Raw genomic sequence first — 27,431 nt, 5'->3', positions numbered from 1 at the left:
ATCAGAGCAATTGGTCCAGCCAGTGAGGAGAACCGGGTGTCTTCACCACCACTACACCACCACTACAAACGCACAGAGGTTACTAGAATTATAGTAGGATAGTAGGATAGTAGGATAGTAGGAAACACACACACACACACACACACACACACACACACACACACACACACACACACACACACACACACACACTTGGGCCACGAGAGGCGCCGTGCTGAGCGTTACAAAGTCACCTTCAGCCGACTCAGTGCCGTCCGAGTTATGTCCCGATAGACAGAATCGTTACCTTAAGGATATGCTAACCTCATATTACAGCTTAGTTAGTATATCCTTATCTTACCTACTGCAATATCGTGTGGGCCAGTAGCCTACCTATCCCTCTTATCTCCATAAATTACATATACTCCAAAAAAGGTTTGTTAGAATAGCTACTAATTGCAAACCTATAGGGATCTGTCTTCATTTCTATTCTCAAACTTCAACATCAACATAAATCTTCAACATGAATATCCTTCAAACATGTATTTTCATCTACAACAGGGGTCTTCAAGGGGGTCCGGGACCCCTAGGACCCGGACCCCAGAGTTACAACAGGGGGTCCACCAAATCTTTGTGTGATATGATTTATTTTATGTTTTACGTTAACCACTTGAACACTAGCATCTCTATTCTGTACATTAGCCAAAAATATCAGATCTACAAGCTCACAACGCCTCGTGCTGCGAGGTGTTGTGAGCTTGTAGATCTGCATTTTTTGGCAAAGATGTTTGGTGTAGAGGGGAAGAGGAGCAAATGAAGTACTGAAATGGAAAGTGATGAAATGTCTAAAATGAACAAAAAAACATGCATTTACACAACAATGATGATAGTTAATGAAGCGATCTATGAAATCTATGAAAAAGTTTAATTTGCAACACAATTGTATGCAATGTAGTGGGGGTCCCTGCTTCATCTCTCTATCAGCTAAGGGGTCCTTGGCCTGAAAAAAACGTTGAAGACCCCTGATCTACAAGATCAAATGTATCAGAGTCCAGCTCCCAGACCATCAGTTCCAACAGTAGGCTACTTCCAGTCGAATTCAAATCTTCATTCAAGGCAAACCTTTTAACATGTCCCAAGATGTACCACCACCAGGGGGCAGTCCTCTATAAAATAGAGGTGCATCATTGCAGAATGCCCAGTTCTACTAGTGGCTGGCTACCACATCTTCACAATCTGCACTTAAAAGTAAATTAATATATGAATTGTACACCCAAGTGGACAATTATATGTCTTTGTTTTTTTGTTTAGTTTTTCTCTTTAATGTATTTTTGGTTGTTTTTACTTTTTATCTTTTATGTTGTGTATATTGTTTATGAAATAGAATTTAAATAGTAGTGTAATATAATATAATGTAATCGGTGAGGTTCTCTCATAAGCCTTCCTAGGGTTTCTTACCTCACCCGCACAACAATATTCTGTCACCTCTTTCCCATGGAAAGAAGCTGTATGCTGTGTATATTAATATCATTCCTGCAAAATCAATAAATCAAATATATGTTTAGTTAATACTTTACATAATATGTATAATGGTGAATGTGGTACACCAAAACATAATTTAAATTATGAACTTTACCATAGATACAAATATATTTTCCTAGAGTTAGTTGAAGCATTCATATTTGACCAATTAGGATGTTTTGTTAGGAGTTGGAGTACTGAACCTTTCAAGATGTCTTACTTTGCTCTTTGAGCATCTCTGTGCCACAAATAGTAACAGCCAAAGCTCTGCAGAAGTGTGACTGAATTAGAAAAATATATTTTTTCTCCAATCCAGACATATAGCATTTGGTCCGAAACTCATTGCCTGTGTGGTTTCCAACGTATTTCACACACATTTCTGTTGAATTTACTGCTCTTCATTTTAACAAACCTCCCTCTCTCATAGACTACTTGTACTATAGTAGTTGAAGCACTCAAGATGCTGTTGGCATTAGTGTTTACACTTACTTTCTGCAAAGACTTTGCAAAGACTTTGCCTGGAATGTTGTAGGTCCCAAGCAGGCATACATGCATTAACTCGGCACACATTTCTAGGTGGGAAGTAGGCTACATTTTAGTGTTAACCTTTTTAGAATTGAGCCAAAGCAATAAAATATATTTTATTCTAGTGAGGGATTTGGTCCTTAAACGGTACATCTTAACATATCATAACAATGTTACAAATGCTAACAACACCAACATGTGTAAGTTACCTGGGAAACCTTTCAACCTGTACCCTACAAAGAAAGAAATGGATCACCATACAATTATGGTACTTCCTTTTGTTCCCTTTAATTTAACATGTTTACAGACCAGATAAGGACACACATAGCTTGCCTAAAAAAATAAATAAAATAAAAACCTAAAAAAAGTACACATTATGTTGTTCTTGACTGATAGATTATGAATACACAAAATCCACAGATTGATAGAATTAAAAGTACAATTTAAACCTTTTGGCAAGTTTATTTGCATAGCGCATTTCAACAAGGCAAAAGGAATTCTGTAAAACAGAAGAAAAGAACACCCATCTCTTCAACAGAAAGAACCAATTTAAGACGCAGAGCAAAAACACATTAAAGGACATTTGGATAGTATAAAAGTAGTCAAAATAAATTATAGTGCAGAAGAATAAAAAGGGGATGCTGCTTTCCTCCACATTTAGTTGATACCCCCTCCCTACCTAACAAAACCAAGTACTACTGAACTAAAAACTAAACGAAAAGAGGGAACTGCTGGCCATCTCCAGGCCAAACTAAAACTTCAACCCATCACTAAGGCTATTCCATAGTTTAACCATTTTTTTACATTAGATCTTACTTTTTTACGCGTTTTAAAAATACATCTTCTTAAATTATGCTTTTCTTCTCTTGGTTTAAAAACAAATACAAACTGGAAGGCTTTTACTCTTAGCCAGAAAATAATTTCCAATGTTGTATGTACAACACAGTATATACAAAATTGTATGTGCAGGACTTTATGAATAATGTATTAGTTGATTCAAGGTAGCTAGCTTTGTTTATTATTCTAATAGCTCTTTTCTGTAATTTAATAATAGGATCTATATTTGTTTTGTACACATTCCCCCAGACCTCAACACAGTATGACATGTATGGCACTACAATATGATTTGAACATGTCTGTCCAGAAGTCCAGTAACCTAGGGCATGACCAAAACATACGTGACAGATCAGCAGGGTGTTGTCTGCATCGGTTACACACATCGCTAATATCTGGAAATATCCTTGCTAGTCTCACATTAGTGTAGTGAACACGATGAATAATCTTGCATTGTACAAGGCTATGTCTAGTACAAATTGAGGAGTTGTGGACTAGTCTCAGAGCAGTCTCCCATGTCACATCAGGCAGTTCCACGCCCAGGTCTTGCTCTCAGGCTGTCTTAAGATAGTTAAGAGTTTTGGGGGTTTATTGAATTTCATTTGTTATATATCGTTGAGATTAAGCTCTTTGTGTTTGAGTTCAAAGAGAGTATAGAGGTTTGGAAAATGTTTTTGTAGAAAGTGTCTAATCTGAAAGTAGCTAAATAGATGGGAGATGGCAAACTGAATCTCAGTCAAGTATGAGAATGGTACTAAAATCCCATTACTGTATAGGTCTTTGATAGATCTGATCCCCTTGTCAAACCAGGGTTGGATAGCAAGATCAGTACATGAGGGCTTGAACAAATGGTTACGGTATATTGGAGAAAGAGGATGGGCTTTTGTGTCCAAATTTTATAGTGTGTATGACAGAAGGCATGGAGCTAGCTACAGAGTCATGTGGTAAGCCTGGGCATATTAATGAAGGGAGAGACTGCTGAGAAGAGGATATTTCATAATATAATATATATTATATTCAGGAAAATGTTATAAAAGTGCCACAATATTGGGAATAAAGTTGACACTTGGTTACTTTTTTCACATAGTGGAGCGGATAAATGCTTTTTTCTGGCAGAATCTTTCAGTTGATGATAAAAGCGTAAAAATTGGCATGAGCAGTCTCCATGGGTCACTTGACAAGAATATTGTCTGAGCCATTTGTAATTTCAAGATGGCGGCCATTTTTCAAGATGGCCGATACCTTAGTGGGCAGTTAAGTGATATGATGGTTTATTTGGTGATACAAGCATGAAAATTGGCATGAGCAGTCTCTGTGGGTCACTTGACAATAAGCCACCCACAGCTACTTGAAATTTCAAGATGGTGGCCATTTTTCAAGATGGCCGACACTTTAGTGGAGCATTTAAGTTATATAATGGTTCATTTGGTGATACAAGTATGAAAATTGGCATGAGCAGTCTCTGTGGGTCATTTGACAATAAGTCACCCACAGCTACTTGAAATTTCAAAATGGCGGCCATTTTTCAAGATGGCCACCACCTTAGTGGAGCAGTTAAGCTTAAGAAATCATTTAGTTGGTGATACAAGCATGAAAATTGCCATGAGCCGTCTCAAAAGGTCATTTGACAAGAAACCGCCCACAGCCACTTGAAATTTCAAGATGTCTGCCGTGCGCCATGTGGATCCTTAAATGATACCTTTTCTCATAGAAATGTATTGGGTTCCTCAAAAAGCTCTGTCAAGAGAGGTTGTTTGACTGTGTTTTGTCTGACTCCTCGCCCACAAGCTGTCCAGTTTGGTAAAACCTGTCAGGAGTTGCCTCCCACCGGCATAGCTCTCAGTGCTCACTGAGGTAGGCTTACACAAGCTCCCTTACCACGACAAGGTAACAGTCACAAGGGAGGATAATATATATCTTTTTTTTTTTAAACTAACAGCCATTACATGTGTCAAATAGATACTAAGGGGTGGGGAAACAAAAAATAAGATGAATAAATTAACACAGTTGTGGTGCTGATAAGCACAGTTGTGGTGCTGAACGGACAGTGCTCCAAAATTATGAGCAATGGCTAACACTGAATGGCAATAGCCACGGAACCATGACAAACTATACTAAGGAACTAAACTGAAAATGTGCTTCACTGTTAGATATGGCAGAGGAAGGTAGTGGAAGCAATGTTACAAAGTAACAACTGAAAATTACACAGTAATAGACTAGATACAAAGTAAAACATGATGCGCCGATGTGGCGAGGGGAAGCCGAGCCATAGGCCTACCCTTGAAAACACAGAGGACAACGGGGAATAACTCTGGCAAAATAAACATGCAAATATAGGTTCTAGCAGGGGCAATTACATAGGCATGTGAAACTGGGTCCATATCTGAAGCACTTACACCTTCCAGTACATGCCTTGGTGCACCCACAATTGGTCAACTCCCAACAACTCTCCGCAATAGGTGGAAGTGGAGTCCAGAAGACTTTCCACTTCTCGTCCTGTTCCACCCATCCCCAGTCAGATGGGCTCGGCATTTGTGGAGGTCGCTTCAATGCCTGTCCCCACACGTATCCAGCCTCATAAGAAGCACGTTTGGCATGCTCTTTGAGTGCTGCTTGAGTTGGCAGGATCAAGTCATATCGTCTTTGCTTTCTGGCAAAGAGATCAAGCCTGGCCTCGTTCACAGTTGTGACATCACTGGACCGGTCATACATTAGATCTTCTTAGTCTCTTGACATGGATATCTTTGGTATCTTCAGTGTCTTCAGCAGATGTAGATGCTCTCTTTTGGGCCCTTTCCAGCTCTGTGTTGTTGAACAGCTTGAATGATATGTTGCTCTGTTTCTTGTCAATGTGCTTTCTATGCCATCACCTTCATCTAGTCGGGTTGGACTAAGTAAGATAGGCAGAGCATTGATCTTATGAAATAATGGAACATTTCTTGCAATGGTATCATGACCAGTAGGATCGTGCTCTCTGTTGAATAAACTTGGCTGAATGAGTTTTTCCTTGGTGACCTGCTGACAAATGAAACATCTGTCCCAGTTAGTTTTCACAACTGTTATGATGGCTTCTGCCATGTCTGCAGCATAGGCAGAGGCAGAGGGTTTATCCTTTTACCACCTTTTACCAAGCACTTTGATGTATGGGATACAACTAAGTTTGTGCCTTAACCCAACACTTAGTCCGATCGTTCATCCAATGCCATTTAAATCCCATGCGATCTGTACACCATCCGGTTAATTAAAACCCCATTAACCTTGGCTAGGCTCTCCCGCGCTGGCACAACCTGTCAATTCAGGTGCGGCTATCTAACTGTTTTGGGGTAAATTAGACAGCATTTGGGATACTAACTTTCAATTAGCTGACATTGAACCCCACTCAAAGGTTTAACAGCAGTGATATATCACCAGTGTGCCCTGGTAGTGCAGATATTCACTCTTATCTAATCTATCTATGATCAACAAATCAACACAACTGTTTTAGCATAATAATAATAATAATAATCGTCCTTAATGAAGAAAAAAAACGTACATTTCTATGAGAAAATGTCTTTTGAGGATCCAGGGGGTGACCATCTTGAAAATAGAAATTTCAAGTGGCTGGGAGTGTTTTCTTGTCAAGCAACCCTTAGAGACTGCTCATGCCAAATATAATACTTGTATCACCAAATAAACCATTATATAACTTAATTGCTCCCCTAAAGTGTTGGCCATCTTGAAAAATGGCCGCCATCTTGACATTTGAAGTAGCTGTGGGTGGCCTATTGTCAAGTGACCCAGAGAGACTGCTCATGCCAATGTTCATGCTTGTATCACCAAATAAACCATTATATAACTTAATTGCTCCACTAAAGTGTTTGCCATCTTGAAAAATGGCCGCCATCTTGAAATTTCAAATAGCTGTGGGTGGCCTATTGTCAAGTGACCCACAGAGACTGCTCATGCCAATTTTCATGCTTGTATCACCAAATAAACCATCATATCACTTAACTGCCCACTAAGGTGTCGGCCATCTTGAAAAATGGCCGCCATCTTGAAATTACAAATGGCTCAGACAATATTCTTGTCAAGTGACCCATGGAGACTGCTCACGCCAATTTTCACGCTTTTATCATAAATTGAAAGATCGTAGCACTTAGCTGCTCCGCTAACAGGGACATATTACAGATAACTTCTCTTCAATGCACAATAATATATTGTGGGCAATAAAAAAATCCTATGCTGGCGTTAGGTCTCTGCCTGTTGTCCTCTTTCTCGTCCTCTCACACATCCTCTACTGTTGGGTGAAACCGGGATTCTTCCTTGAAGCCAAAAAGATTCTGGGAGGAGCGGGCTTCAGTTATACCTGTGTGCTTTCTTCATGAAGTGGTTCAGTGGGTGGGCGGTCCCCGTCCTCGCTGATGGTATGGTTGAGAGACCCCATCACCGAGTTCTTCTGAGTCACTGGCACCCCAGCTAGTTGAGATGTTGAGATATGAAACAGTTTTAGAGTGAATACACTGATCAATTTGATATCCACATTATCACTATAATACAGATACATACTGTAGATGATGGATAATTGGATGTACTAAATAAACATTTGAAAAAATAATGAGTTAACAGTTCAAGATTTACCAGATGGCTGCTTCTTTTTGCAACACATATATGCCAATGCTGCCGTCAAGATGACAATCACGGTGGTAATGGTCACAATCACTCGTCCAGTTAGTCCACCCTCTGGAGGAATCGGGAGGTCTGAAACACAGAGAGCGATGACACAACTGTTGTTAACATTATCGAATGAAATCCAGCAATTCCTGCCCTCTCTTCCATTAAACACCATGTGTTCTTCTGCATTGTACAGTATGTCACTCTGGATAAGACCATTTCCTGAAATCTATATTAACATTGCTTATCAATCAGCCCTAAGAAATACTCTTCCTTTTTTATAGAGTTGAGGATAGAAGCAGGATCAAACGTGGAGGAAGACGAGACTTTGTGATGAAATGACAACCTGGCATAGTCGTTGATATTGTACATTGTATGCTATGCACTTTAGGGATGTGCACAGCTACTAATTTCATTGACAGTTAAATTATGTTTTTGTAAACATTTCTGCAAATTGAATTAAAGTGCATTTATTTTAAGTACTCCAAGAGCTGTAGGCTATCCTACAAATGAATTTAATTCAGACAAGTCACATTTAAACTTGTTTAATGATTTCAACAGGTGAATGCTTTGAATGATACACATTTGTTGAATGAATGTTGGTACCTGCCACATTCTTATGCTCCACCTTAGGGGTGTGTGATATGATGATATTAAATCATATCGTCTCTATGATCTGCCTTTCCAGTCAAACCTTTATATTCCAGTTTCACTGGATACAACCTACAGGCAACATTCCCATCCTCTTTCAAATCAAAGTACTAACATACATTGTGTCGTTACACCTAGAGTTCGGTAGACTTGTGCGATTCGGGGTGAAGTTGCAACATTGTTGCTCTTTTCATTTTGTTCAGTAAGTGTACTGTTCACATTGCACTTTGTCAAACGCACCAAACATGTACACAAATGTCACGCAGTTGAAACGGTCGCTCGTTTATTGGACAGAATTTCGAGAGAAACCCACCAACATTTTCTTGTCTTTCATGGGATTGTACAATGAAACTGGATTCAGATGTTAATGGGGTAACTTTAGGGGTGTCACATTTATATGAATTAATTTATCAGACCATGATGGACCCCAACTCCCCCTGTACCACTACCACGTAAGCACACAGTACTACAGGTACACAATATTGTAGTCACACAACACAGGGCAACACGCACAGTCAGTTTTACTTTCAATTATATTTCTTTTAGATTTGATTCATTCTTTACATTACATGCCTACAGCACAGTCGCCTATGTAACGCCAACTACTTTCAACAACTTTTAAGAAGAATGTAAGTCCGGTCCAGACAGAAATAAATTCCAATGAATTAGCCTGCTGATTTAGCCTACCCAAATCAGCATTTAATAGGTCGGAGATATCAGCAATTGTACCCGTATTTTAATGTCTTGTCTTTATGACAAAATATAGACCATGTTACATTTTGTGCAACAGAGACATATGAATATTGAGCATTTTAAATAAGACAACTATGACGGCAGACCGTTTCATTGACGACAACGCATCAGACTGTGTGCAGAATGTATACTGTACAGTTCTGTAGTCTTTAGCCAGCATGAGATAATTGATTTAATGATTTCTCACCTGGAGGACAAGAGAACGGTGTGTATATGGTCCATAAAATAAATATGATGGCCTCAATAGAAAACTGATTTGAAATGATGAAATTTCAAAATATGTCTTTTATTTACATTTTTTAAAAATCGATCTACTGGAAATAGAAGTAGCCTAGGTGAAACTATTTAACGCTATAGACGAATCCACAGAACGGCATTCGGTGTCAAGCGGCTGCCACTCTGCACAGCGACACCGCGCCTATGGCAGCGCAGTACCAGCGCAGTACCAGCGCTCTTGAGGATTCGTCTATACGCCATATTACAAGCCTGATATTTACGTATTAACAAAGTAGGATATTCTTTTCGTCATGCATTTGGCAGCTGCAACTGGCTTCCCTAATTATGTTCAAATTGTTTTCCTATTTGTTTAATACTGTCATAATAAGTTATTATCCGTTATAGAACAATACATCTGATTAACATATGGGCACTATAATCATTATTATCTTTTGGTTATTGTCTTTTGGTTCACTTGCATTCACACCTACAGTGAACCGAACCGAGCTGGTGCACTTGGAAGCGAACCGAGACCCACGCGGACCAGAGTTTGTTTGTTCGATCACATCAGAGTTCAAATGAGCGTTCACATAAGCGCAAACAAACTGGACATTCTAACAATACGATCTAGGGTTTGTTTTAATCAAAATAATGCATCCAGGTGTGTAGGCACCCTAACTCACAATGCTAGGCTGCTGACCAGCACTACGGAAATCAGTATGACAGGTATTTTGCTTGTTAAAAGCAACATTGTATTAAGACATAACAGTAATTTCAGTGGAAAATCTAAACGTATACAACAAAATGTAGAGTGATGGAAACGGGCATTACCTGAGATGACATAGTAGTAGTGTGTCTCAACAGTATGGTTGATGTGTGGAAGGTGAACTCTGCAGGTCACATTTCCTGTTCGTCTCACTCTGGACAGCAGAACAGTTGTGTGGATCTCTGTCCATCACTGAGGAGTCAGCAAGGATGTTGTTTCCCTCACTGTCCAGTCAAGACACCTCAGGTTCCGGATACTAACACCCGGAATCACACAGCAAAGACAAGCCATGGTCTTTTGGTCCAGCTGAAGAGATCACAGGTTTAGACACAGCCCCTGCAAAACAAATAATCACGATTATAAATCAATATATCCATTTATCTCTCTATCGACCTCATCTGTATGAAGTAAGTAAGTTAGGGCTACTACACACTGCAAGACATTTACTCCAATTATGCAGTCGGGGACCTTTCTTGGCGCTCGCCGACAAAACCCCCGATCTGATGCAAGATCGGGCATTGCTCGCCGAGGTGTTGTTCGCTGTTTGTGAAAGGCACTGCGAGACAAACCGGATAATAGTGCTCGGCGACGCCTTCCAGAGCGTTTCTAGATATCTAGCAGGTTTGATATTTGGCCCTGTCGCCGACTGGAAATCATACAGTAAGAATGGGGTTGTGATCACTACATGAACAGATCCGTGCTACGGCCAATGATGGCACAGTACCAGGAGGTTTGTTGCGTGCATTGAGAGGGAGAGAGCGCAAGAGAGAGGCGAGGTGTGTATGTGTGTTTTAACAGACACATAGATCATGGATAGTATAGATAGACCTTTTTTCAACCCCATGGGAATATTCTGCTGTTTATTGGTAAAGCAATGTTGATATTGCAGTAGACCTATTTAATATAGTTCTATGCTATAAAAGCAGCATGGATCAGGAAAGTCCTGATGCTGCGCAACAGCCGCAACACACGCTCCTTCTCTGTTGCAACCAGGGTTTTATTCTTTTATAGGTTGCAGGTATGAGGGGATATAATGCCTTTGTCACCTACTGTAGGTTTATAGAGTAGGCCTACATGTACATAAAAGGTTCATCGTCATCATCACTGGAATACTTTTTATCACCGTGAACGACCAAGGAAAAGCTTCTGAATTTCATTGCGCACTAAAGCTGGTTGACTTGTTTGTTTCATTGAGAGATAGATTGATTGAATACTTTATTAACAGTTTGCAAAAGAAAAAGGCACTGTGGCACAGATTTAAACAAAAGAATGCTAAGGATAAGCCAGATAAGCCCTCATTTTAGTCTCTCTCTCTCTCTCTCTCTCTCTCTCTCTCTCTCTCTCTCTCTCTCTCTCTCTCTCTCTCTCTCTCTCTCTCTCTCTCTCTCTCTCTCTCTCTCTCTCTCTCTCTCTCTCTCTCTCTCTCTCTCTCTCTCTCTCTCTCTCTCTCTCTCTCTCTCTCTCTCTCTCTCTCTCTCTGTAGCCTTGCACGTTTTCGTGAGACGTCAGTTAAAATGAATTGGAATAAAAACAAATGTATGTAATAACGGGTCTGGATCACATCTTGGTGAGATCTTGCAGTGTGTGATCCCTTGTCGGCGATCAATCGTATAGTGTGAAAACCACAACGATATTATGACAGACGATTTCAAAAAGAGACATGCTTAACTGATGACTCCCCGACCACTTTAAAAGTCGTACAGTGTGTAGCTGCCTTTAAGTAAGTAGCCTTGGAAACCAATGGTTCCCGACTCATGTGGAGAAAAGGGGAATGTCTGCACACGATAGGCTGCTCTGAGCTCTCCCGTCTTTTTTATTTGTTAAACCAGTTTCGCCCATGCAGGGCATCATACAGCACGGATGGATGAAATACGTAGTCTAACCCTAACCGTACAACGGATTCAGAAAGTCGGGCACATCATGTCCCTGTTGGAGGAGAACAAAGCGGGGCTCGCATTTGCCATTTATAACAAACAGCAAATAGTATTCACCTGTTGGAGGAGATTCACATATGGAGGGTCCAGGTCGGGTCTGGTCCACTCGACTGTCTTCTTGGTGGCATCGAGAGATGGCTCAATGAGACATGGAAGAGTCACATCATCCCCCACTTTGGTCAACACAGTCTGGTAGGACCTCACCACCTGATGTTGAGATTGTCCTTAAAACAAAACACAATGCATTAATGCGACATCAATCTTTCTTTCTTTTTTCATCTTTCATAATGCTCTTTTGTGTTTCATCCTTCTGTACAAATATGTTTCCATGTACTTTTGTGAATATGTTCTGTTTTAGCCATAGAATGGTTGTGATATTACATACATTTTATGTATTACGCTACATAATACACAACCATTCCCTTCCATGACTTGGGGTCAGCTATGATATCATCTTATAGGTCCATATCCATTTGACAGCTCTGGCAGAAAACGTGCTTGGTAAAATATCTTCACTTTTCCACACGGACAACGTTCCCTTACACGATGGGCCTGAAATGATTTTTACTAAACACACGTTTGCTGCCAGAACTTTCAAATGGATATGACAAGATGACAATAGTTGACCCCAAGTCACAGCAAGTCATTATTGGATGAATACACACACAGTGATACAGCTTTTAATGTTGCCACGATGACTCCCTGACATGGGAGGCTATGGGTGTGATCTATGGCTGTGTATTTAATACATGACATGTATGTAATATCACAGCTAGTTCTGGTTACATTCTGCACAGGCTGGGGCAGAATTTAACCAGAACTAGCTGTGATATTACAGCCCAGGCTGCAAACAAAAAGAAAATAAATCAACAGTTGTTTCACAGTGGAAGATCATCCAGTTTCTTCCTACAGACATGTCAATACCTTTACATTTTAGATTAGGACAAATAAGTCAAAAGTACCTCCCAAAAGTACCTCTCTTTGCCATTTTGCCAGGCACCTCAGTCCTGGATGATAACAACACTAAAGTGATCGAGTCTCGAGCTACAGTGAAGCGACCCAGATGTGGCCAGACAGATGATAGGTTAGAGGACAGAGGTTTACCTCATGGATTACCTGCTGTCTTTATTTTTATTGCACTTCATTGATCTCTCAGAACTTTTATTTACTAGACATCACCAGGGGTGCAATGCTCAGTGGACGGGGTTGCACGCCGAGCAACCACTTATTTGGCCAGGGGGACGCGCAGGCACACGCATAGATTTAAAACTACTTTAAATTCACACTTCATCAAAGTTTACAAAGGCTCCCGACTCACGCCAGGTACATTAACACAGGAATTAGCCTATATGCATATCAATTGTCCATTGTGTGACCTGTACTGTAAGTGTTAAGCGACGTGCGCGTCACGTCATTAAAATAGAGAGCAACCACTTCTCAAATGAGCATAGCATCACTGGACATCACTGACAGACAGCAGCAGTGCTGGACTCAACGGCAGGCTATGCTAGCTAAAGCAAAGCAAAAAGCAAAGTTTGTTGTTTACCCAGGGTGTTGGACTAAGTGCGGAACTTATTTACAGCCAGACCCTGCATGGAAGCCTTGCTCAAGGGCTATTCAGCGGTGATTCATGATTGATGTGATGAATTGGGGAATCGAACTAGGGACCTTCCGGTATCAAGGCCGCCCCTCTAACCACTAGGCCACCGCTGCCACTCTTGATAAGGAGCGTTAGCGAACTGGCTAACGTGCTAACAACAAACCAAATAAATATACAAGGACACGTCGACTGCGTCACGAGCTGGAAGTTGCCAGAGTTACAGTCTATGGGTGGAGCCAGGCTATCAGGCAACTTGACTCACATTTTGTTTCGTTGTACTCAGAGCTGGTTGTACTGTATACCATAGCCTGGCTCCACCCCCTGACTCGATAGCCTCGCATTGAAGCTTTCAAAGGCTGCCGCATGATTCACAGTTCACACTTTCTGCCAAGGCCTTTGTGCCCCAAGGCACGAAGTGGATAGGTATCAGGTAACTTTCTGCCAGAAAGTTTCTGGCCACAATCCCAAATTCCAATGAGTCATGACACACAAGCAGTGTCAGTAAATTATGGCTATGTTGTGTAGACCTACCTCGATCAATGTATACCACTCACCCTTGGTTTCTTTTTTCTTTTGCTTTCTTTGGGAAAGACACGACTAAAGCTACAGGAGTGTGGGGTGAACAGTGGATACTTAGCTCTGGGCACTTGGTAGACTATTTCTGGGCACTTAAACAAAAAACAATAGCCTATTTATTTATTTAGCCTATATATGTATTTAGTATGTTACGTTATATTTGATTGTATATGTACATGTATTGTATTAATGAGGGGCCAAATACATATATTTGTAATTACATTTAAGGCCCAATATTTCTACAAATTACTAAAACCTGTAATATCCAGTCATTTCAGAGCTAAACAAGAAATTAAAGGGTACATTTAGCGATGTGTTGAAGCAGCTGGTCCATAATACCAGGTAAATGTGGAAACAAATCAATTCGCATCCATGATTTTATATAAATAAACGTTGATCAGTTACTCTGACAACGCTGAAAGACCAACCATCCGCCATTGCTCCGATAATTTCGACAACAGATCTGCTCTCTCCTCTTAACCTCGCATCACCAGTCTTTCCACCTCGGAGGAAAACTCTCCTCTCACTGAGTGAGAGGTCTGTGTTGCCAGATCTGAATGACAGTTTCCAGCCAAAGCACAACTTAAAACCAGCCCAATTCAATAAAAAAACAGCCCACACGTGCACATGTTTTTCGGGTCTAATTTGGTTTTTGGTACTTTCTTTTCGGTTTTAATTCGGTTATTTCTTTAATTATGTGAAGTCTGGTGACGTGAGGCTAATAATAACCCGCCAAATATGTTAAAATATTGAAATTGAATTTAATTTTAAATTTTAATTTGGGCTTGTTTTTAACTTAAAAACAAGCCCAAATTTGATGTGCCCGTCCAAGGCTATCTATTCCAGCTCAATAGACCCCTTAACAGACGACGTCATACTGGCTGCGTGCAGCCAGTATGCGCGCAACGAAACCCATTATATCAGGTCTCGTTAGGACGCGTCTCACTAGCCAACACACACAAGAGGGGGTTGGGGTGTGCTGAAACCAGTGCACCCCGAAACAGGTTGGGAATTGATTGCGTGAAAAAATCACCTGTGCGTCCAGGCTCAATGTTAGTAAACAAATAATTGGTCTATGAGTTTTAAAATAGCCCAATTGGGCGGGAAACCGCCCAATCTGGCAACACTCTCCTGCTGCGTACAGGGTAAGAAAAAGACACTGACAGTAGGAGCGAACAGCACAACAACACCGAAATGGTCGGAGCAAGAGTTACTCTGATCAACGTTTATATAAAATCATCGATGGATTTACCTGGTATTATGGACCAGCTGCTTCAACACATCAGGTAAGATTAACTGTTAAATATAGCCTACAACTTCAATGTGTTGAGTGGACACAAACACAATTTTATCCAAACCTATTCGACTGATTTAAATCTAACCTATTTATTACTTGTATAGTTTACATCAATGTTGATTTGATGCTTGTGATCCTGACATTTCCTTTTTTACAGCCCATATTTATATCTGTCTCAAACGCAGCTAGATTTAATCGAGTCACTGATGTTCTCTCTAACGCCCTGCCAGGCCCACTGGCAGCCTCATAGAGCCAACATTACACTGCCGTTCGAGGTCTCCCAACTTTAGTCCAAACAAACAAAACTATTTCATTAATCGTCGAAACGAAGGCTGATTTGTATTGTTGAACGTATATTATCCATGGTGGGGAGCCTTTCAGGACCCCACCTTGTGTGTATAATACATTTGTTTGGGCAGAAAATAAAATATGTCCAACAGACAGAAATTCTTTTATTTACTCCACTGCGCTCCCTACATATCTGGTCAATTTAAATTACCATTGACCAACTCTGTAGGGGGCGCAGTGGAGTCATTTAAATGATTTCCGTCCGGGGGACATATTTTATTTTCTGCCCAAAAAGTGTATTACACAGAGAAGGTGGGGTCCTGAGAGGCTCCCCACCCTGGAGAATAGACTTTCAACAACACAAAACTGCCTTTGTATCGGATTCAAAGCTAATAGCTTCTACTATATGACCGTCTTGATCCAAGCGTAGACCTAAATGTACCCTTCAATTTCTTGTTTAGCCCCGAAATGAAAGTATTTGTAGAAATATTGGGCCTATTGTAAAACATATATTTAGCCCCTCATTTATACCACGAGTGTAAATATACAATCAAATATAACATAACATACTAAATAAATATATAGGCTATTTTGGTTTTAGTGCCCAGACATAGTCTACTAAGTGCCCACTGTTCCCCCCACACTCTACTGTGGTAGCTAGTCATGTCTTTCCCAAAGAAAGCAAAATCGGTATTTCAAAAGAAAAAAGAAACCAAGGGTGATTGGTATAAATGTATTGAGGTAGGTCTATAACTATAACCTATGTCATGTATAGTCAATACAGTTGGCTGACGCTCATAGGTTAGTTTGTACTGCTTGTGTGTCACAATGGAACTTGGGCCTTCCAGTTCCTATGCCTATTTGGAGCCTCTCCCTCCGCAGCATGAGCATAGCTCCGAGAATAGGTCTTGAGGGTTGAGGCCCAAATCTACTATCTGCTTAGCCATGGTTCACATGACGCTTTGACAGTCATGTTTCAGGGCTACTATCTGCTATGCCTAGAGTGTGCATAATGTGTGCATAATTGGTGGCATTATGATTGTTGTATGTTCATGATAATGAAGTGCAGTTCAGAGTTCAGACTAGAGAAGCTGGCTTGCTGCCAAGGACAATAACATGCAGTCAGACGATCGGAGAGCTCCGCCCAGGAACTGGAGATCTCGTCTTGCAACGCGAAACGACTGCGCGAGACTAGCTCACAAGAGGCTTCCGGGCCGGCACGGGCCCATGACGTAGTCGTCGTGTCCTTTGTTTATACTTTTAGAGTGGTTTGCTTATATAATAAAACAGCAGAAATTATGTGTACAGTAGGTGGCGATATGCACAGTAAGTTGGTTGCGAAACGCCAATAAACTAAGAGAAGAAGTAAAAGAAGAAGAAGAGTGGTTTGCTTAATGGCGGATATATCCATCACATCTTAATGGCAATGTTGTTAATATGGATGTATTCCACATGGATCAGCTGTGTTACAGCGACAGGTAACGTCGTTAAACTATATGTAATGAATGATGAAAATCACTTAAATCAGTCGACATAAAAGAGCATGAGTTGTGGCATTGATCGCTAGCCTTAGCTCTGGTCAACTTGCTATTGTCGCTAACTCTCTGGACCAAAGTTGGCACAGCACTGCTGCTACCTGTCAGCGACAGTGCAAAAACTAGAGTGAATAAGAGTGCACTATCAATGAAGTGCAACAATATAAGGATAGCAGGTCAACATCAACCCTAGCATCTATTCTATAGTCACATCTGTGTCTCATCACTGTAGCTTGCGACTCGATCACATTAGTGTTATTATCCAGGACTGCGGTGCCTGGCAAATAGAGGTACTTTTGACTTATTTTCCAACGCAGTATCGTTAATGTAAAGGTATCTATATAATACACAGCCATAGATCACACCCATGACCTCCCTTGTCAGGGAGTCATTGTGACAAAACTAACAACATTAAATGTTGTAGCACTGTGTGTGCACTGATCAAATAATGAATTGCTGTGACTTGGGGTCAACTATTGTCATCTAGTCATATCCATTTGAAAGTTTTGTTAGACAACGTGTGTTTACTCAAATCATCTTAGGCCCTGTGTTGTGTAAGGGAATGTGGTCAGTGTGAAGCTTTTAGGAAAAGTTTACATATTTTACTAAACATGTTTTCTGCCAGAACGTTCAAGTGGATATGAAACTAGTTGATATAGCGGACCCCTAGTCACAGTTTAATTACTGGGTGAGTATACATGCAGCATTATAACTTTTAATGCCGACACGGAAAGGAATGGTTGTGGATCTATGGTTGTGTATATGTAATGCATGAAATGTATGTAATATCACAACCATTCTATGACTAAAGCAGAACCTATTCACAAAAGTACAGATACAGAAGGATCATGAAACGCATAAAAGAGCTTATTTACATTATGATGAAATAAGAAAGAAAGAGTAATGTCACTACATTAATGAATTGTGTTTTGTTTTAAGGACATCCTCAACGTCAGGTGGTCGGGTCCTACCAGACTGTGTTGGCCAAAGTGGGGGATGATGTGACTCTTCCATGTCTCGTTAAGCCATCTGTCAATGCCACCAGGATGACAGTTGAGTGGACCAGACCCGACCTGGACCCTGCATATGTCAATCTCCTCCAACAGGGACACATTCAGTCCCACCCTCTGAACCCGTTGTACCATCATTGGAGGACGTCCCTGTTTGCTGAGGAGCTGTCTCATGGTAACATCTCACTGAAGATCTTCAGTGTGCAGCTTGAGGATGAAGGGATCTTCCAGTGTTTTGTTCCAAAACTGCGCAGCAGCACCTTGATCCAGCTGCTTGTTGGTAATGTTTAACCACTTATGCCATACATACTTAAATAGCTGATCTACAAGCCACGTCGTGAGCTTGTAGATGTGCTATTTTTGTATTTTTTGACACATTTTTGCCTATATGGATGCCAGGTTGAACGTGTTAAATGTTTAAAACATGAATAGAAAAACAAGGATGACAAAAGCAAGAGGATAAAATTGTTGTCATTTAATCAAAAATACATGAACATGATGTAAAGACTAAATGCAGTGAGGGAGAGAATCAGGGACCTCTTTAGGGACAACTTTACAGGCAACTGAATTCCCAGTTTTCCACAGCACTCATCATTAAGAAGAGGTCGATATATAGAGAGATAAATGGAAATATTGATCTATAATGGTGATTATTTGTTTTGCAGGAGCTGTGTCTCAACCGGTGATCTCTTCAGCTGGACCGAAAGACCATGGCTGGTCTTTGACGTGTGATTCCGGGTGTTGGTATCCGAAACCTGAGGTGTCTTGGCTGGACAGTGAGGGAAACAACATCACTGCTGACTCCTCAGAGATGGACAGAGTTTCACAAAACTGTTACGCTGTCCAGAGCAACGTGACGGTGAGACTAACAGGAAATGTGACGTGCAGAGTTCACCTTTCACACATCAACCACACTGTTGAGACACAGTATGCCATCTCAGGTAATGACCGTTTCCATCACTCTTTGACATTGCAAGGCGTTGTGAGCTTGTAGATCAGCTATTTAAAAAAATGTTGCCTCTTTCTATATTTGACAATGTTTGACCATTTTAGAGGTATTAAAATGAAAAGGTCTTAAAAGTTCTTCAATTGTGACTTTAGAAATGTGTAGATAGATACCCTGTATACACTTATACAGGGTATCTATATGTTATGTTGACTGTAGTTGTGTCTTCGCTCTCTGTGTTTCAGAGTTCAGAGTTCTTATGATTCCTGCAGAGGGTGGACTAACTGCAGGAGCGATTGCAGGGATTACCGTTGGTGGATTGGTGGCTGCATTGGTGGCAGCATTGGCAATATGGGGATGTGTCTGTTGGAATAAAGAAGAAGCCATCTGGTAAATCCTGACCTGAATTGTTAACTAATTTATTTTTCACATTTATTTGATATTCTGTATATCCATCCACAATCTTCAGTATGTGTATATATAATGATTATGTGAATATTAAATTGATCAGTGTCTCCACTCTCAAACTGCTTCATATCTCAACTAGCTGGGGTGCCCAGAAGGCTCAGAAGAACGCGATGAAGATGTCTTTCAACCATACCAACAGCGAGAACGGGGATCACACACTCACTGAACCACTCAACTGCATGGGTAACAGCTCTACAAGCTCAGATCTACAAGCCCATAGCATGTAGCATCTCCCACGAGTATGGGCTTTTAGATTGGCTATGTTCACCGCGTGACACTGTCGTACTACGAAGTATGCATGCAGAGATTCTGCATGCACGTTGATGTTGTTTATAGGAGCTGCGGACATGTATTTGAGACGAGCTGACTTCTTGTTGAGAGTTTAATAGAATATAATTATTGGAGTAAATAATCCACCACAGCACGGAACTCCGTGAAGTTTATACCAGCATGGATGACTGGCTTTAGTGTTAAAGAACACATAACGTCTTGTATTCGGGATTTACCGCGAGATGCCAAAGATTAAACATTAAAACTATCGATTTTAACAATGTGTCCCCTATTAAAACGTCTCACTTTTTAAAGTATGTGTCTGTGCCAATTAACGCATGCGCACACACAGACACCGTTTTATTGTATCATGTATTTTGTATTGTATTTTAAACAAAATGTAATGGTCTTACGGAATGAGGTTGGTAGTGAGAATGTTGTCTTTAGCATTAGTCGCACTGGACTAATCAGAAGACCTATGTTTGCCAAAATATGCAAGGCAATTTGCTAGAATTGTAGAAGTTTTACTTTACTACGAGTTATAGACATGTCCAATTTGCACGGGATTAAGAGCACATATAACCTCATCAGTTGATACTTTTCTATTGCGGGCATTTGACTACCTTGATATCCAAGAAGCTGACTTCCTTATTGTCTGTAGTACTCACTGTGATGTTCAGCTGCTCAGGTACTCATGAAACGTGCAGATCTTGTTCCATGCCTGAGAATTCTATCGAACATATCATGTAAAACACAACATACTTTACAGTATGAAATGGATTCTCTGGGCACAATATGAACTTGAAAATGTTAGTGCCCATAGCACGGCCTATCTTCTGCAGCTAGAAATTAATGTATGGATTAGAACCACTCACTATCAACTCCTCTCCTTGTATCCATTCTAGTCACTTTTGATAGATGCTCAGTTAAAATGCAGTTCGTTGTTTATATTTGTTATTCAGATTTGTTTTAGCTAATACCAAGAAAGTGGAATATCTCACTCCAGTTCTTAGGTCTTTATACTGGCTCCCTGCCATGTGAAATAATTTATTTCAAAATACTACTGTTGGTTTATAAAGCATTGAATGGTCTAGTGCCATATTATGAACCATCTGAAACAAACTCCCAGAAAAAATATTATTCTGCACTGTAATTTACTTTTATTGTTCTGTTTTATTTGTACAACTTTTATTGTATTTGTCCTGTAATGTTGGGGTTTTTGCTGCTGTCTCTCTCTTCCTATTAAGGAGATTGGTGTTTAAACTGTTACTGTTCTGGAACCCATTTATTCTGTTTAGAAAACTACACCACCCGATGGACGTTTTATGCATAGCACTTGGTTTATGTGTAGCACAGTGTGGCAATTAGTGCCAATTGACCCTATTGAGTTCAGCTTGCATACTAGCAGCAAAGCCAAAAGCAGCTCAGTTTGGCTGCAGACCACAAACCTTCTTCAGCCTTGGTCAACATATGTCTGTGAGTTGTGCTTTGTGATGCATTTGTGTTACTTGGTCATGTTTCTGTTTAAATGCTACTTACACAATGTATACCTACCTGTTATTGTAATACATTTACCTGTAGCTTTAGGTTGAATTAATGGATGTTGATTCATTGTACCTTGAAGATCTAATTTAGTATACTCACCTACTACTTACCTTTTGTTATCTGCTAACCTGTATAAAAAAGAGAAAGAAATTACATTATGTGAAAAAGAAATGCTTTATGTTTTCATGTTGATGTTAATATTCAGGACAGTGCTTTATGCTTACATTTGAAGTAACTGACTGAATGTTTCTGTATGTCTTGTATTTTTCAGTTTTACAAAATTATTCAAAGTAAAAGCTACTTCAAGACAAAACACTGGACTGGCTTAAAGCTTTATTGTTCGCTAACTGTCAAACTGTTGTTGCCTCACAATGGAGAGGACAGTATAGTAAAAAGACATCAGCGCAGCGGGCGAAGAATAAAAACAACTGTGAATATCTCACTACTACAGCACAATGGAACAGCACCCAGGTGCAGAAGAGGAACCACCCAGTGGTGCAAAGAGCAAAATGCACTCAGTCTATGAGACAAGATCAGAAGTTCTCTCGGCAGGGAGTTCAAAAAGATCATCAGCCTCTGCTGCAACCAAATTCAGAGCCAAAGCGGAGGCAGCACGGGTGAGGGTCAAATTTGCTGAACAAGAAGCCAGCATTATGAGACAAAAGGCTATGATGGAAGCTGAGCTACATGTATTGCAGCAACACAAAGAGGCAACAGCTGCCTCCAGGGAAGCAGAAGTGTATGAAGCAGCAGCAGATATGGAAGTGTACCAACGTGATCTTATAGAGATGAAGGAAGAAGATGCAGCTCAGCGTACCAGAGACTATGTAGATAGACATTCTTTGGAAGAGCACGCTCTACAAAATCTTCCAGATTCTCAAATGCAGTCGACTCCAATAAACACTGCAACACAGCAATTAACACAGCAGCTTCAGCAAATGCACCTAACTCCAATCAACACTGCTGCAACACAGCAATCAACACAGCAGCTTCAGCAAACGCAAGCAGCTCCAATCAACACTGCAATTCAGCTGTCAACACAGCAGCTTCATCCAAACCATAGACAAGAATATTCTGCCCTAAGATCAACACATGCCAATAATGCTCCAATGGTGACAAACCGCATGTCCCACAACCAAGATGATGCCTCCTCCATACACCAGCATGCATTACAGACATCTCAGAATACTGATCTTGTACGGTACCTGTCAAGAAGAGAGATCGTGAATTCAGGTCTTTTGGAGTTTGACGACCGGCCAGAAAATTACTGGGCCTGGAAGTCGTCCTTTCAGCATCTTACCAGAGAACTCTGTCTGACTTCAAGAGAAGAGCTCGATCTACTTGTGAGATGGTTGGGTCCTGAGTCCTCCCTCCAAGCAAAGCGTATCAGGGCAGCGCACGTACACAATCCAGAGGCAGGAGTCCAGATGATACAGCAGCGGTTAGAGGACTGTTATGGCTCCCCTGAAGTCATAGAGCATGCCTTGCTAAAGAAGATTGAGAACTTCCCCAGAATAACAAACAAAGAAGCTCAAAAGCTGATGGAGCTAGGAGACATACTACTGGAAGTAGAAGCAGCTAAGTCCAGTGGCAGCTTGCCTGGGCTGGCATATCTTGACACAGCAATGGGAGTCAATCCTATCATAGAGAAACTCCCCTATGGTTTGCAAGAGAGATGGATCGTACAGGGCTCCAGATATAAAGAAGAGAATCGGGTCTCATTCCCTCCCTTTGGGTTCTTCGTGAGGTTCATTAACAACCAGGCAAAGATACGTAACGATCCGAGCTTTGCTTTCACTATGTCCAGTGGCTTACGGCCTGAACCCCCTGGATGGAATGCACGCAAGACACCTGTTACAGTGAGGAAAACCGAAGTGACATCACCAAACCCCACCATTGCAGCAAATGCAGAAAGCAGAAAGCAGGAACCTGATAAGCATTGCCCAATTCATAGTTTACCACATCCATTGTCCAGGTGTCGAGGATTCAGACTGAAGTCCATTGAAGACAGGAAAACTTACCTGAAGGAGAACCATATTTGCTTTCAATGCTGTGCATCCACTGCACATATCGCAAAAGATTGTAAGGCAACGGTTAAATGCAGGGAGTGCGACAGTGAGAGACATATCTCTGCCTTACACCCTGGGCCCGCTCCCTGGCTTACAGAGGTGCCCCCGACTCAGAGTGAGTATGGCGGGGAGTCCGACACAAATGAAGAAATCACAGCTAAATGCACTGACATCTGCAACAAAGCTCCCAGGCCAAGGTCCTGTGCCAAGATCAGCTTGGTGAGTGTTTATCCAGCCAATAACCCAGATAAAGCTCATCAAATATATGTGGTCCTTGATGATCAGAGTAACAGGTCCCTGGCAAAGCCAGAATTTTTCAATCTCTTCAACATCCGCGGAGAGGTAACTTCCTACACACTGAAAACATGTTCAGGTGTAACGGAAACTGCAGGGAGAAAGGCAAACGACTTTGTGATGGAGTCACTTGACAAGAAGACACGAGTAGCACTCCCCTCGCTCATTGAATGCAGCAGGATCCCAGATGATAAATCCGAAATCCCTACACCTGAGATCACAAAGCACTTCCCACACTTAAGGCCCCTCATAGGCAAGATACCTCCTCTTGAGCCTAAAGCCCCTATCCTTCTCCTACTGGGCAGAGACATTTTAAGCGTACATAAGGTACGGGAGCAGCGCAATGGCCCAAACAACACACCATATGCACAGCGGCTGGATATGGGCTGGGTAGTTGTGGGAGAGGTCTGCCTCGGCAGAGTTCACAAGCCGGCAAGCGTTAACGTCTACAAGACAAATGTGCTACCAAAGCGTAGAGCACCATTTCTCAGCCCCTGTAGTAACATCATCTGCCCAAAAGAGAAACATGAGTTCTCAGCTCTGCAGCCTTTCAACCCTAAACGGTGCCTGAAAAGTACAGTGACCCACAAAACCACTGGTAACGAAGACTTGGGAAACACTCCTTTGCCATTTCCTCAGCCACGCAGATCACTACCCAAACACAAAGAAGAGCAGTGGAACTGTGTACCCTCCGGTCAAAACCCAGCTGACCATGGCACCAGGTCAGCACCCAAAATACGTCTCACTCATGAAGTGCTAACTACACTTATGGCCAAAGTCATGGCTATGATGAACAACAGACCTTTGGTTCCGGTTTCCTCCAACCTTGAGGTACCTAAAGTTCTTTCACCAGCCAGGCTTCTTACGCAGAAAGCAAGTGTGACGCCAGCACCTCCTGGAGACTTTGAACTGGGTTGTCTCTACAAAAGCCAGTGGAAACAAGTCCAGAGTCTGGCGGATGCCTTCTGGAAGAAATGGAGACAAGAGCCCACTCTGCAGACAAGGAGAATATGGGAGGTAGACAAGCCAAATCTTCAGGAGAGGGACATTGTCTTGCTCAAAGACACCCAGGTGAAACCCAAAGCGCAATGTTACAGTAAGGACAATCAAGCAAGGAACCGCAAAGGAATACTTACACCCAGTCAGGGTGAAGTAATCTTGCTCTTACATGACAAAGGACAATAGTGCCTAAGAATAGTGGCATGAATGTTATTATGCCATGCAGGGAGTGTTCTGGAACCCATTTATTCTGTTTAGAAAACTACACCACCCGAGGGACGTTTTATGCATAGCACTTGGTTTATGTGTAGCACAGTGTGGCAATTAGTGCCAATTGACCCTATTGAGTTCAGCTTGCATACTAGCAGCAAAGCCAAAAGCAGCTCAGTTTGGCTGCAGACCACAAACCTTCTTCAGCCTTGGTCAACATATGTCTGTGAGTTGTGCTTTGTGATGCATTTGTGTTACTTGGTCATGTTTCTGTTTAAATGCTACTTACACAATGTATACCTACCTGTTATTGTAATACATTTACCTGTAGCTTTAGGTTGAATTAATGGATGTTGATTCATTGTACCTTGAAGATCTAATTTAGTATACTCACCTACTACTTACCTTTTGTTATCTGCTAACCTGTATAAAAAAGAGAAAGAAATTACATTATGTGAAAAAGAAATGCTTTATGTTTTCATGTTGATGTTAATATTCAGGACAGTGCTTTATGCTTACATTTGAAGTAACTGACTGAATGTTTCTGTATGTCTTGTATTTTTCAGTTTTACAAAATTATTCAAAGTAAAAGCTACTTCAAGACAAAACACTGGACTGGCTTAAAGCTTTATTGTTCGCTAACTGTCAAACTGTTGTTGCCTCACAATGGAGAGGACAGTATAGTTACAAATGCAACTTTTGTTAGTGTATACAATATTATTTAGTCTAATCTGTATAGTAGAATCTGTTAACCCATTAAGACCTGAGCAAATGCCTTCTAAACCAGTAGTTCTCACACTTTCAAGATTAAAAAAAAATAGCAGATGTTCAAGCTCGCAGCGCTGCACGAAGTGACGTGCTGTAAGCTTGTATATCTGCTATTTTTGAATAGCCAATGCAAAAATTGAAAATGACACAGATTCTTTCCTGGTTAATAGGTTAATACATTCAGTCAAATATCCTTTTACAATGTTTATTTTGCATAAAGTTTAATTGCCTTGTTGCCTTGCTGAAAAAAATGAACTTTCAATGAAAATAAAGGGAACATAAAAGGATGTAGCATTGTCTAGTGATCCATTTCTTTTTGTATTTGTGACATTGTTATATGTCAAGATGTGACATTTCAACAGGGCAGACTCCCTTGCTAGAATAAAATATGTTGTATTGCACTGGCTCACTTCTATCTAGTCATGCAGTTTTGGGGTTAACTGGACCCTTTTTTCTCAACTACTTGGGTATAATAACTGGTACTATTAGAGACCACTTTGATTTTAGTGCTCAGTTGTTCATTTGAAATATTTGTTTGTGAAAATTGTAAATCCTGAGGAAAATGCTTGTTTGTAAATGGATTTGCACTATTTTTCAACTCGTATTGTGTAGATTAATACACCTAACTGTAATGTGAATCATAAAATTACCAAAATATAAACTGCCAAAAAAAATTGAATAAAATAAACTTGTTTAACAGAATTTATGTATGTGGCAAACCTACATACCTGGAAGTGTAAGCAGCTTTAAAATACTTCATTTGCAACTTCAACCTGCCTTTCATACTGTGTGACCCAGGTCTGGGTGTAGGTCTACTGTGGTTATGTGGTCTGGTGGTGCCACCTAGTGGACTAGTGCTGCACTGTTGCTTTCACGATCAAGTGGAACTTTGGTTTCAGACAGGTTTTCACTTTTAGCCCAAGCAGCAAGCTACTAATTAAAAATGAATAACTCACCTCGTCCGTGATGCTATCACCTTCTGTAGGATTATTTATGGCAATAACCTTAAATTAATAAGGCTTGTAATTGAATAATACTTTATCTAAAATAACCATGTTGACATTTTCCAATTCAGCTGAATGTCCTTTATTTTATGAGTCTTACACTCACTGTTGGTTACTGAACAGCAGGCACTGACCATTATCACTGACTGCAGCCATACTGGGAGACACACAGGCTAAATGACTGCACCCGAATGACACGGCCCGCATACACAGTACCGGCCTTGCGGAGATCTGCGCTCCACAGAGTGCACTTTTGTACTTGATTTATTGGATTTATGCATAAATCAATCATAAATTGAACTTAATGAGTCTCAAAGGGCTTTACATGGCCACATTTACAAAGGAAACAAACACCGCCTGATCTTTGACCCATCATCAGGCAAGGAAACAACCCAAAGAGGAAAAAAAAAACCTTGGCAGGAAATAAAAGGAAAAAACCTCAGGATCATGAAATATTGGACCCCCTTTCACCACGTAAAAGGGGGTCCAATCACTCTGACAGACGTGCAGAGAGGGTGATTAGCAATAGTAACGCATTATACACAATCATATAAATAGTAAAGAAAAAAAACTGAGGGATATTAAACGTTCAGTGAAGTCAACAGGACATAAATATGATGTCTGATTCAGGACACAGCCATGGAAAGAGACTTTCAACCCCCCCTCTCATATCACTGACTTCTTGGAATTATGCATGTGTGTAATATGCCACGTCTGTTTATG

General features: G+C 40.8%; 1 protein-coding gene and 1 long non-coding RNA gene across 3 annotated transcripts; one reads left to right on the top strand and one right to left on the bottom strand.

Annotated features, from left to right (window-relative positions):
- Positions 1–7,063: 7,063 nt before the first annotated feature.
- LOC311060582 lies at positions 7,064–11,962 on the bottom strand. Its single transcript, XR_014602285.1, has 4 exons — positions 11,887–11,962; positions 9,961–10,231; positions 7,477–7,596; positions 7,064–7,314 (listed from the first exon to the last, which is right to left on the bottom strand). It is a non-coding gene; the product is annotated as an uncharacterized lncRNA (long non-coding RNA).
- Positions 11,963–15,143: 3,181 nt separating this feature from the next.
- LOC311060953 (butyrophilin-like protein 1) lies at positions 15,144–25,956 on the top strand. Of its 2 annotated transcripts, XM_084079375.1 has the most exons (6): positions 15,144–15,291; positions 18,065–18,415; positions 18,801–19,076; positions 19,327–19,471; positions 19,629–21,075; positions 25,611–25,956. In XM_084079375.1, the coding sequence occupies exons 2-5, from the start codon at positions 18,172–18,174 to the stop codon at positions 19,774–19,776; spliced, it is 813 nt and encodes a 270-aa protein (XP_083935501.1). In that variant the 5' UTR covers positions 15,144–15,291; positions 18,065–18,171; the 3' UTR covers positions 19,777–21,075; positions 25,611–25,956. The 2 variants fall into 2 exon arrangements, with proteins under 2 accessions (XP_083935501.1, XP_083935500.1); XM_084079374.1 differs by lacking the exon at positions 25,611–25,956 and having other exon boundaries at positions 19,629–25,591.
- Positions 25,957–27,431: the final 1,475 nt, after the last annotated feature.

Source organism: Gymnoscopelus microlampas (genome assembly GCF_963454915.1).
Source record: "Gymnoscopelus microlampas genome assembly, chromosome: 14".
NCBI lineage: Eukaryota > Metazoa > Chordata > Actinopteri > Myctophiformes > Myctophidae > Gymnoscopelus > Gymnoscopelus microlampas.
The sequence above is the reverse complement of the archived record's forward strand: the minus strand, read 5'-3'. Positions and strand labels throughout refer to the sequence as shown.